Source organism: Malaclemys terrapin, chromosome 10 (assembly GCF_027887155.1).
Source record: "Malaclemys terrapin pileata isolate rMalTer1 chromosome 10, rMalTer1.hap1, whole genome shotgun sequence".
NCBI lineage: Eukaryota > Metazoa > Chordata > Testudines > Emydidae > Malaclemys > Malaclemys terrapin.
In genome coordinates this window covers 39,103,054-39,116,003 of record NC_071514.1, presented here as the reverse complement: position 1 = coordinate 39,116,003, position 12,950 = coordinate 39,103,054, and the positions used below count along the sequence as shown (strand labels likewise).

Below are 12,950 nucleotides of genomic sequence, written 5' to 3'. Positions count from 1 at the left end.
GCGGGGCTCAGGTGGCATCAGGCTTCGGTCACCCCCTGCCCAGTCATGTAGTTCTTGTTGTGAGAAGGGGAACACGGTGCAATGAAGTTTGAGAACCCGGGCATTAAAACATTGGAAATTTTCATGAGTGCCACTGTTAGCACTATTCTGAAGCTACTGCCCTCAGCGCCAATACTCACCCTTTAAAGGCGGGAAGGGGGGGGGGAAATTTTATCGCTCTTACAGTGATTACCAGGCTGGATTTTAATTTTAGCTGATGATTTCTTTTGGCCACTGTTCTCCCATAGGGATGCTGCAGAACGTTCATACATCTCCATCTATTCGCTCTCATTCTCAGTCACGCACACGCTGCAGCCAGGGTGTGAAAAAAGCCTCTCCAATGTTAATTCGCTGTCATCCGCCCCATGTTTTAGCTGCACGGAGCGAGGGTGAGGGTTGTAGGCAGGAGACTGGGGCTGGAGCCATGTGGTCTGCTGGCGTCACACCAGTAAACAAGTTAATCCTCCTTTCCAAAGGGGCGTGGTGGGTGGGGTGGGAGGGGGAGCGAGGGGGCAGAGTAAAGCTCGGGGAGGCTGCAAGTCGAGCTCAGAATAGCTCAGCACCGCTGGGGGCACGTTCGCCTATAGAAGCGGGGGAGCCCTCGCCCCTCTCCGGCACACACGCAACCCCGCTCGGCTGGAGCTGTCCACGCGTCGTGGTGCTGAACCGTGTCCCTGAGCCCCGTCGAGTGCATCCCAGAGAGGCGCTGGCCGCGCGGCTAAGCAAGGCAGAGGCGCTCGGAGCTGTCCATCAGCTCGGGTGCCGACCCGTAAACCTCCAGGCAGAGCGGAGCCGCTCATCCATGGGAGGCGGAGCGGGGCTGGCCTGATCCCCGGCGCCGGGAGCCTAGCGGGGGCAGAGCGCTCCAGCCACACCGCCGCTTCTTGTTCAGCCGAGCCCCAGCTCCCCCCCGGCCCGCCCCGCTATGGCGTTCATGGTGAAGTCCATGGTGGGCGGCCAGCTGAAGAACCTCACCGGGGGGCTGGGCGGCGAGGAGAAGGGGGATGGCGAGAAATCGCCGGCCGAAGCCCAGGGCATGACGCGGGAGGAGTATGAAGAATACCAGAAGCAGCTAGTGGAGGAAAAGTAAGTGCGCTGGGCTCCCGGAGCGCGTCTGGGGGGCTTGCGATGTGTGATGCTCATGCTAACCCTTCTGGCCACCTCATCTCCCCCGTAGGGCAGGTGCCTCGGACCGTGGGAGCCCTTCACCCACCTCCTCTGCTCCCCTGACGGGCTTTCCGTTCGGGATCAGGTGAAAAAAAAGCCCGTTAAACTTGTTCACGAGATTCATGACCACTCCCCCCCTCCAAAAAATGTCAGAGGCATTCGGGCTTTTGCTCAATGCATCAAGGGGCTCCTGGCCAGCAAATCGGGACTGCCCCACGGGGTAGCTGCCAGACAGGAAGCCCCATCGAAGGGAACGGGAGCATGGGAGTCGGGGGGTGTGGTGAAGAGTGCGGTGTACGGGGGAAATTCCCCAGCGACTCCGCCCCTAGAGCAGCCCAGACTTTCATTGCCTAACCCGACCAGACATTCACCTAACTGAGCGACTCCTGTAGCCCAGCAAACCGGCGGGCTGCCGCTGAGTTAGGCCAATTGTTCTAGCCCAAAGCCCAGCACAGCCCGGGGCAGAGCGTGCGGCTGGGCTGCAACTAACTTCAGCGCCCCGCCAACCCCCGGGTATTCCTGCTCTTAAACTCGCAGCGGAGCCAGCGCAGGAGCTGAGCTGCAGTTTGGGAAAGGGCTGGGGTGGGGGGCGTTGGTTGGTTGGTTGACACCCAGGACTACCAGATGGCCGCCTTGTCTTTGCCTTTTCAAAGGAGACGCCAGGCGGAAGACGGCATTGCACTAAATACGTTCAAATGGTTGTGGAAGGCGGGGAATTTTAGTGATGCCGTTTTAATGGCACCCATAATCTCTTAATCCGCTTTCGCATCGGCGAGATGGGTTTGTCTTCTCCTCCTGGGCCACATTTCACTACAGTTATTTTTTATTGGCTCTCCCCCAAAGTTTGGTTTGGTGTCTCCGGTTCCTGCTTTATTGGGGCGGAGGGTGGCGAATGTCTGTCCGTGTTGAAGGCGCGAAGCACTGGGTGTGAACTAGCATGCACCAGGGCGTCACCGCAATCTGGGCCACATTGCATTCAGGCTTCCTCGGCACACGCAGAGCCTTCAACCCTGACAAAGACAAGCCTGGAGAAAGAGCCTCCCTTACCGCCACCTGCCTAAAAGGGCTTTAATCTGGTCACTGAACTTGTCCAGGCCCGTTTGCTGCACCCCATTTGCATCTCAAACTGGGCTCATGCATGGACTGATTTCTGTGGCAATGAAATTCAGGTGAAAAAGTAATTGACTTGAAGAAACAAATAATCAAGCAGGCTGAAGAGAAGGTTGTGTTAATTTCCAGCTGGCTTCTAGCCTCCAATTGGCTGACCATTAAATAAACTAAAGTTGGGAGGATCCTGAGAGACGGCCCAAAATAACTGCAAAGGGAGGGGGGGTTCATCGATGTATTTGTTCTTGACTGTAAACACTGGAGGGTTTTTTTCACCATGTGTTATGTGCTGATTATATTATGTATAATGCCCAGGCAGGCGTTTGCAATAGAAACTGGCAGTAAACTCATTCCCCTGATGCTGCTGTATTCCCTTGTGTGTGGCTGTAGGAGAGAGAGGCTCAGGTGGGGAAAGCCTTTCCTGGATGCCAGTTGGAAAGCAGCCTTCGAGCCCCATCTGGCGAATTAAGACCTGTCCATGTCAGATCAGGACTTCCATTCAGTGCATGCGGGAGCTCAGGGAATGGGCATTAGTGACCTGCATTGGACACCTCCTCACTCGACCCGGCCTAGCGAGCAGAGCGGGAGCAGGCTGACAGCCTTTGTTTTCTAATGTCGTTTCCAGGATGGAAAGGGATGCCCAGTTCACCCAGCGTAAAGCAGAGAGAGCCACGCTCCGGACCCACTTTAGAGACAAGTACCGGCTCCCCAAGGTAAAGAGTGAGGCACGCTCACCTCTGTCGCTTTGTCAGCAGCCCTGTATTCAGGGGAACTCTCTGGATCCCAGCCCATGGCTCCTCAAGGACATTCTTTCCAGCAGCTTGTCTCCAGGCAGGCTACCAGCTAGGCACCAGGATGGGGGTATAGGAGGTAGGATTCCTGCCCCACACTGCCCCCACGCTCTTGGGGAAGCATGAGCTCAGAGAGGGGATCGATCAGCCCTTGGCCTGGCTGATTGTGTCCTATTTACAGCTAAGTCAGGGTTTGCATTCCTAAGAACCACTCTGCTCTAGTCAATTTCCCAGGAAGGTAATACTTCCACTGAGGCAAGACTGTGCACTTCTAGTCACATCCTCTCTCACTCAGCCTTCCTCTATCCACAGGCCTTTCTACTGCAACTGATTGCCCTGCTGCTTCCCTAGTCTACCAGCCCAGACCCAGACCCATTTGGGGCACTAACCCATCAGCTAGAAAAATGTCTTTGCTATCACAGACTAGGCACATGTCTGGTGCTCATCACCAGGGTGGATGGAGATGCTAGAAGTGGTGCGGTTTTTTTCTATATCACTTTATATTTAAATGTTATCAGGCATCCAATCTGGGAAAAAACAGAAACTCACAAAAAGGGCCATAACTCAGAGAAACATTGTCTAATTTTAACCAAAATTGGCAGAAAGTTTTGAAATATAATTGGTAATGCAACCACTTACTCAAAATAGTACAGGTGATATATTTGATCATTTTCCTATCTTTCCCCCCTTTGGTTAAAGCAAAAATCTGTAGTCGCACGACAGTATGAGCTTGTTTGTACCATGTTATACATCGAAATATTTGTCATTATTTGTAGAATGGACTAATTTAAGAAACGTTTTTCTGACATTTTTCTGAAGCTATGCAGATAATAAGACCCTTAACCTTAATTATAAAACATAGTTATCTGCTCAGCTGGAGACGTGAGTCTAAAGCACCCATGGTACAACTGTAAGAACATAAGAACGGCCAAACTGGGTCAGACCAAAGGTCCATCTAGTCCAGTATCCTGTCTTCCAACAGTGGCCAATGCCAGGTGCTTCAGAAGGAATGAACAGAACAGGTAATCATCAAGTGATCCATCTCCTGTCACCCATTTCTAGCTTCTGGCAAACAGAGGTTAGGGACACCATCCCTGCCCATCCCGGCTAATAGCCATTGATGGATCTATCCTCCATGAACTTATCTAATTCTTTTTCGACCCCCATTATAGTATTGGTCTTCACAACATTCTCTAGCAAAAAGTTCCACAGGTTGACTGTGCGTTGTGTGAAGAAATACTTCCTTTTGTTTGTTTTAAACCTGCTTCCTATTAATTTCATTTGGTGACCCCTGGCTCTTGAGTTATGAGAAGGAGTAAATAACACTTCCTTATTTACTTTCTCCACACCAGACATGATTTTATATCAATCATATCACCCCTTAGTTGTCTCTTTTCCAAACTGAAAAGTCCCAATCTTATTAATCTTTCCTCATACGGAAACTGTTCCATACCCCTAATATTTTTGCTGCCCTTTTCTGTACCTTTTCCAATTCCAATATATATTTTTTTAAGATGGGGTGACCAGAACTGCACGCAGTATTCAAGTAATTATTATCGTCTTACTACCACTGACTACAATGACAATATCTGTAAACCGCTTATATAACAGTAATGACTCTTAGTAGAAGGGCTTAGAAAGTCTTGTCTGATCTATCGTGTGCATAACAAAGTATAACCATGTATGCTTACATAACCCTCCATATAACTATGAGCCACTGAATGGCTAATGCAGCACCCCTTCGAGCAATATTTACTCACAAAAATAGTCCCTGTGATTTGCAGGTAGTTGAAATGTTTCTACTCCCCCTTCGAATCTGTGTCTGATGTGTGCAATACGCTGTTGCTGCACTCGTCCTTGCCACAGCTGCATGCACCAGAGCACACCACAGCTTCCTTGTGGTCTCACAGCCACACTGCACAAAGGTGAGGGTGGCTTCTGAAGCAGGTGCCAACACCATCATTTTGGGAACAAGCTGTCCCCTGCTATCCATCACCCATCTATTATTGACAGGGGACACAAAGATACTGAGCTGATACATGATTCCATATGTGTGACTGATAATTAGCATGTTTCAGGCGCTGCCTGAAGGAGGCCATTGTTGCTGGTAGTTTCTCATTTGTTTTGTCCCTAGCAAACAACGGGTAGCACCCATTATGCAGAGATGCTTCCTTCTTATCACACTGTAACAAAGATACTATTGAGACAAAGGCTGCTGCCTCTGAAAAAGCAGCAATGGGCTGGACTGCAGTTACCTACCTTCAAATCTTCCTAATATCCTGAGCAAGGGCTACTTGATTCAGCTACTGCTTGGGTCTCTGTTACCTCTTTGGTGAGGTCAGGTCTGTCCATGCCATGAATTCAAAGTAATGGTCCTAATTTAATAAGCCATCAACAGGCAGAGACGGCGCTATCTCCTGGACTGTCAGATCATCTTTGATGTGTGACCATGGCTGAGTGTTTCTGCTCTTTGCCCTCAAAACTGCTCATCCTGTGGATAATGGGAGCAGGCTTATAAATGACAGACTGCAGTTAGGTTACTGACACACCACAGCTGGTATTTCACACTTGTTCTTGGGATGGGAAGAAATCATTTTTCTTTTGCAGGAGGCTAAGGGGGAAATGAGCAGTGTTCATACAGAACATATCTTACTAGCCTGCCCCTGAGCTGACCAACACACAGATCCAACGGCCAAGAATCCGAGCACCATTAGACTGTCCCTTTGGTTCTACAAAGTGCTGCTATTGTGAGCCAGACCTGAAATGCCAAATGCTCTATAGGTCATAGGCAGAGTCCGACTGGCTTGGAAATGTATATGCTAGGAGAAGGCTTTAGGTACTATGTGTGGTGGGATACAGCTCCCTTCCTGGCAAATGACCTGTGTTTAATTTTAAAATGCTGTAAAATACAAATGCAGAGCCAGATTGGTTTGAGACCTGATATGCCAGATGAAGACCCAAAATAGCATCAGGGGTACAGTTTGGGGGGCTGCCCTTTCCCCGGCTTTATAATAAGGCAAACTCTCCAGAGAACTCCAGCAGCATTTTAGACGGCGGAACAGACAGCACTGATGCAGCAGGCATGCAATGCTGAGCTGGGGCAGGAACTGAGCATGCGTGTCCCCAGAACACAGACCACACCAAGGCACACAAAGCCAGCTCCAAAAAGGGACATAGGAGGTTAAGTCCCAGTTTCAGGCACTGCTACCTCCTTCTAGGCACCAGATGCCTTGCTCATGCCTAAGCCCCAGCACAATTCTCAAACCAGGGGCAATAAGCAAGGCCTTGCATAGCTTCCCTGTGGGGCTCACTCTGGTAGCCATGCTCATAGGCCACCTAACACCATACAAGGTGTGGGGATGCAGGGCCAGCTTTAGGCCGATTCCCCAGAATCGGGCCTTGCGCCTAAGAGGGCCCCGCGCCTTAAGCGCCTTTTTAATTTTTACATTTTTTTTACGCACCCGGTGGCGGTCCGCTCCGGGTCTTCAGCGGCTTTTCAGCGGTGGGGGGTCCTTCAGTGCCGCGGAAGACCCGGAGCAGAGTGAAAGACCCCCCGCCACCAAAGTGCTGCCGAAGACTCGGATCGCTGCCGGGTATTCGAATCAGGACCCTAAAGCCAGCCCTGTGGGGTGGGGGAGTGGAGATAGTCACCCTTAGACTGTAACTCAATGGTTGGGGTACGTGCCCTGAATACAGGAGACCCTGGGTCAATTTAATTCTCTGCTTGGTGTGCAGAAGGGATTTGACTAGAGAGCTGCCCTCGCTCAAGTGAGAGCCCTAATCACTGAACAAAGGGATCTTCTGATGTGGGCTCATCTCTTGTCAAAGCTGTTCCACTTTAATTCCATAATTAACTATTCATTGGGCCACAAAAAGTGTGAAAATCATGCAGTGGGCCAGTGGTCTGGGTACTCACCCAGGCTGTGGGAGACTCTGGGTCTTGCTTGATGAGATGGGATTTGAACAGGGCTCTCCTACCTTGCAAGTGACTGTCCTAACAGCTGGGCAATGACATGTTCAGAAGTTGGGCTCCCACAGGTTTTCCTGTTGCAGCTGATTCACTTTAATTAAATATTAAGTGAGCCAAAGCAGCCACAAGTAGCCCTCTGTGCTTAGGGTGCTCTCCTAGCCGGTTGGAGACCCTAGTTCAATTCCTCCAGCTTCCTGATAAGGAAAAGCAATTTGAACAGCGAGCTCCACTGGGCTTTAATTAAATATCAATTGGGCAAAAACAAGCAAGAGTAGCCCTCTGTAGTGGTTAGGGTACTCAGGTGGGATGCTGAAGACCCTTGTTCAACTCCTCCAGCTGCCTGAGGAGAAACAAGCCATGAGCTCCTTCAGTCTTTCCTATTGAAGTTGGTCCACTTTAATTAAATATTAAAATAGGGCCAAAAGAGGAGCCTGGCATAAGAAGCCCTCTCTAGCCCAGCTGTTAGGGCACTCAGCTGGGCTGTCGAAGACCCTGGTTCCATTCTCTTCTGTGCTTGAGGAGAAAGGATGCAAACAGGGGTCTGCCATCTCAACTTCCCCCTTGTATTAAATATGTATTGCGTCACAGAAAACATATGAATCACTCTTGACCCCACGGCTAGGACACCACCATCCCCAGTCAGTAGCTCATCAGATAGGTCCCCAAAAGTCTTTGACTTGGCAGGATTGGTGCACACCATTGGCAGAATCCTCATGATGTCAGTAATAGTTAATGTTGGCTCACAGGAGGCTGGTAGCTCAACCATTGATAGATTTTTCTCCAGCCAAGACAATGTGCTGCTCTTTGGGGTCTTTCTTAGAGTTCCATCCAAGTTGAAGAGGGAAAGTGGAACAGGTGCCAGCTCACACTTCATATCACCCTGGCTACCAACCTCTCTGCGCTAGGCAATAACTGTCAGCTTGCAAAATATCTGATGATCAATAGCTGTCTCTTGTGCTATCTGCTGCTTCTTTTGTTCGATTGTCTTGTTGAGATTACCAGATGATTTGAGATTAGACCTTTCTATGGGATCAAAGAGATCTACCTCACCTCTTTGCGGCCTACTGGTTACAAACTGCTTCCTTTCTTGTAGGCCATTCTCTCTTCTCATGCACAAACTTTCTGCAATTTCAGGTGGGGCCCCAGTAGACGTTGCAATGTTCACACGTGGCTGTCTGTCATCTGGGCTTAAAGGATTTGTCATTCAGTCACAACTTTTCTAATATCTGGGACAGCAGTTTCATCTGCAGCCATGCGCTGTGTGGTAGCTTCTTGGTGGAGCTCTGTTGCTGAAGGCTGCATTCCACACATTTGTTTTGTCATAGCTGTTACAGCTGCCTCAAAATGTGCAGTCAGGTAATACTTGGTCAGAGCCTTATCTTTTGTCAAAGATGCTGATGCTTCTCACAGTCCTTGCTGAGGGATTGCTCGACAGCCATGTCATGCCATATGCTATTGAAGGGTCTGGCAGTCCAGTATACTGCTCCTTGGCTATCAGCTAGGGCATGATATATAGCTGGCTTCTGCTCCTCCAGAAGTCTGGCTTCTGCTACAGTTACACATCCCCACCTAGCATAATTCACGTGGCCACACTACAAATGTCTCAAGTTCCCTAGTCTTGTTATCATCTCTCTTTGCTCCTTTGTATTCCATCAGTAGTTGGGATAAATCTGTTACATAGTTCTCCCAGAACAGAATGGTATCTGAACAGATTGTTCCTTGGGTAACATAAGTGTCCATGAGCTGACTGGGTTCTGTTTATGAAGTCTGCCACAGCATTCTGTGCTTCCACTCTGTCTTCTCTGTGTGCCTTCTCCACAGCCTCAAATGCTTCAATGAGTGTTTGAATTTTCTCCAAGATGCATCTCTCCTCATCTTCTCACCATTGTTCATGGAATCACTAAGTGCCACCCATTTCAAGCAATTCATTGCCTCATTTATAAGTTTGTGGATTCCAACACCACAGTTATATCCTCTTCCTCTTAGAGTATGGCTGATGGCAGAAGCACCATAGTTGCTGGCTTCCACAAGGATGTCTTCAAACCCACTTTCCTACATCACACTGCCTAGATCACCCATGAAATTCATTGCACGGTGCTGCCTCCCACATCAAGGTGGTCATGGTCAAATTCCTTTTGATTCCTCCATTTAATAATCTGTGCTTTGCAGTAGATTGCTTCATCATACACAACATAGGCCCAGTCTTGGCTCAGAGAGTGGAACATCTTCTCAAAATATTTCATCATCATGGTATACGCTGCATTAACATCAGTTGCCAATGCAGGAATCATAATCATAAAATATAAAATAGCAGACAGAAAAAAGTCTCAATATCAGTCCATTCTACAAATAATGACAAACATTTTGATGTATTACAGGGTAGAAACGAGCTCATACTGTTGTGTGACTACAGACTTTTGCTTTACCCAAAGGCCTAAAAGGACAGGAAAATGCATCAAATATATATCACTTGGGGATACATATTTCCCAAATTTTCCAAACCAGTACTAGTTTGAGTATATAGTTGTGCTATCAATTGTATTTAGAAGCTTTCTGCCAATTTTGGTCAAAATTAGACAATGTATCTTCAAGTTATGGCCCTTTTGGTGATTTTTATGATTTTCTTCAGATTGGCTCCCTGATGACATTTAAACATTACGTGATATAGAAAAACAGCACCACTACCAGCAACTCCATCTGCCCTGGTGATGACCACGAGATATGCGCCTAGTGTGACAGCAATGACATTTTTCTAGCTATCAGGTTCCTCTAACTCATTAATCAGACCCCTTTTTAAATCTGGCTGGTGGATTAGATACAATACCAGCTCTGCAGCCTCTTAAAAACCACAGTGCAACACTCTCATGCCTTCCTTACAGCTCTGCGCCGGGAATCCTGTGCTGACGCTCACCTGCTAATGCCTAGCAGCTAGCAATACCACTACACTATGCAGCCACCTGTCCGGCTGGCCAGAAGACTGCAGTCCCTTTGAGTGGCAATTAGTAATAGCCTTACGTGTACATCTGTTTTTTTCTGGCAGTCTGTCATGTGAGCCATTCTGCTGTACTGTCAACTCACCTTCTCCTGCTCGAAATCACTTTCTGTCTGCAAAGCCCCATTGTGCAGCCACTCAGTTTCACCAGGGATTTGGCTGCTACCTCAATATAAATAGCAAATCATGAGAAACTCCACTGAAGTCACAAAAAGAAGAACAGGAGTACTTGTGGCACCTTAGAGACTAACAAATTTATTAGAGCATAAGCTTTCGTGGACTACAGCCCACTTCTTCGGATGCATATGAAGTCAGTCACTTGAGCCTAGATCCTCAAAGGTATTTAGGCGCCTAACTCCCATTGATTTCATTGAGAGTAGTGTAACAATATCTTCCTTCAACCGGCATTGTCTCCCCCTCCATTTCACCTGCTCTTTCTTAGGCTAATTCCTATTGTGGTATGTCTGCTTAGAGCTGAATGAATGATTCACTGGGAACAATTTAATCTACTATAATTCAGCCTTCTTCTTTGTTCATGGAATAACTCAAGCACATCACAGTTTCTTTAAGTGAATTCAACAAAAAAGCGCTTTTTAAAAATTCTCTGACTTGATTGCGAATATTCTAAATTGCCCGTGTTGATTTTTGAAAGGTCAGATCAGTCCTTTGCTATTGTTTCAGTGTCCCTATTGGATAAGCACACGTGCACTTCTTATACGCAGGCCAAAAATCATTTTCTACCAACATTGGTGCCAGGTAAGTGGATTGCTCAGGGGTTTGTTTCTGTAAACACACAAGAGGGGGAAACATATCCAAAGTGAAGGAACCCGTGTTAATTCACGAGTCTCTCTGTCTCATTCACCCAGCTCTCATTAGCATCAATATTTTTTCTCGAATACATAGACAATTTTCTTCTGTGAATCTTTTCTGCAGTAGCTACTGATCCTGTCCAGCTGTTGTGCCGACTCTCAAAGGCATCCTGTGGTTCGTCAGTGTATTAATCCTCCCAATCTGATCCTGATTCAGCAGGTGACTTAAGCGCCTGAGTAACGTTAAGCATGTGCTGAAATCCAGCATTACTCAGCAAAACATCGAGGCACATGTTTCAGTCTCGTTGATTTCAGTGGCACTGAAACACATGCTTAATGCTGAGCAAGTGATTAAGTACAATGCTGAACTGGGGCTTCTATTCTCTTCCACTTCCTACTTGTTCTCTCCTTCCTTATCTCTGTCCCAGAGCCTGATTCTGAACTACTCACTCATGCTCTTCTCTTTGATTGATGTGACCCTGTAGAATGAAACAGATGATAGTCAGATCCAGCTGGCAGGAGGGGACGTGGAGCTCCCAAAGGAGCTGGCCAAGATGATCGAGCAAGATAACGAGGAGGAAGAGGAAAAGGACTCTGTTATCGGACAGCTGACCAGCATCCCGAACCTGGACCTTGATTCCCTGAAGGATAAAGCCCAGGCCACGCTAGAGGACCTGAAGCAGTCAGCTGAAAAGTGTTCTGTTATGTGACACAGCTGGTTCCCTCGACATAACACCCCATTCTTAACCGTATAATGTGGGGGGAAGGGGGAGGGGGAGGAGGGATGCAGTGGATGGTCTGGGGGAAATGATGGTGTATGAAAATTAACCAGTGGGAACCCCACAGAGTTTATCACCCTTCCCTGTGTGAGTTGGATACCTTTTCTAAACCCATGCTCTGCCTAGATTCCACGAAACAGACTTACGTGTCCTGTTCCTCTCGTGACGTGTATTTTCCAGTGCGAGGCCGGAGTCAGGAGGCAACATTGTCCTCCCCCAGCACCCCTCCTGAGGTCAGATCTAAAACTGCCTGTGCCACTGCTCACATGGGTGACCGAGTTCCTCTGCCTATTTTAATCTTTTAGTGCAGAAGGGAGGGAGGGTTGTGATGAGGGTTGCTGAGCCATGCCTGTGAATGGGAGCAAAAAACCTCTTTAGAGGAGCAGACTGGCATTGCTCTTCTGCCTTCACTCCCATCTTGGTGAAGGAGATTCGGAGCAAACCTCCTGGAGGCAATGACCGGTGTTCCCTTTGCTTTCCAGACACAAGCCGTGACAGGGAAATTTCCCAGATCCACATAACTAAGGCCAAGAAATGATACTACTACTTTGTCCAGATAGCACCTTTCATGCATTGATCTCAAAGCACTTGGCAAAGGAGGGGACAGCTATATCGGTCCCATTTTAGGGTGGGGGGGGAACTGAGACACAGAGCGGTTACACTACTTGCCCAAGTCAGCGGCAGGTTCAGGAATAGAGCCCAGACTGGTGGGTCAGTCAGCTTAGACCACAGTCTCTCTTCTCTGTAAGAAACGTCACTTACTGGAAACGCGTTCAAATGCTGTGTCACTTCTACAATATGGGGCCTACTATAATTCATGTTCCTTGAAGGAAAGAGGATAATTCAACTCTGTGTAATGAGGGGGAAATCTATCTATACATTGTGATGTAACCATGCCAAGTTTTCGTCTGACTTTCGACCCCTTATATACCCTCCTTATTCTATGGTATTGATATAACTGTTGGAATAAATACCAGGAGATCTCTATGCATTTCTTTCTCACCAGTATCTCCATGCTAAAAGATGCGTGGTCCAGCATGGGCCATTCCCACCCTGTACAGTCAGTGTTCTTTGTGCAGTAGCCAAGGATGGACTCAGTGAACTACCATAGACTGTGTTCCCTTTTAAAAAGCATTAAGAACATAAGAACAGCCATACTAGGTCAGACCAAAGGTCCATCTAGCTCAGTATCCTGTCTTCCAACAGTGCCCAATGCCAAGTGCCCCAGAGGGAATGAACAGAACAGGTAATCATCAAGTGATCCATTCCCTGCTGCTCATTCCCAGCCTCATTGAA

At 48.0% G+C, this 12,950-nt stretch overlaps 1 protein-coding gene across 1 annotated transcript; it reads left to right on the top strand.

Moving 5' to 3' along the window:
- The first annotated feature begins 578 nt into the window (after positions 1-578).
- On the top strand, positions 579-12,643 carry CPLX3 (complexin 3). Its single transcript, XM_054042367.1, has 3 exons — positions 579-1,125; positions 2,939-3,026; positions 11,361-12,643. The coding sequence occupies exons 1-3, from the start codon at positions 965-967 to the stop codon at positions 11,583-11,585; spliced, it is 474 nt and encodes a 157-aa protein (XP_053898342.1). The 5' UTR covers positions 579-964; the 3' UTR covers positions 11,586-12,643.
- The last annotated feature ends 307 nt before the right edge of the window (positions 12,644-12,950 follow it).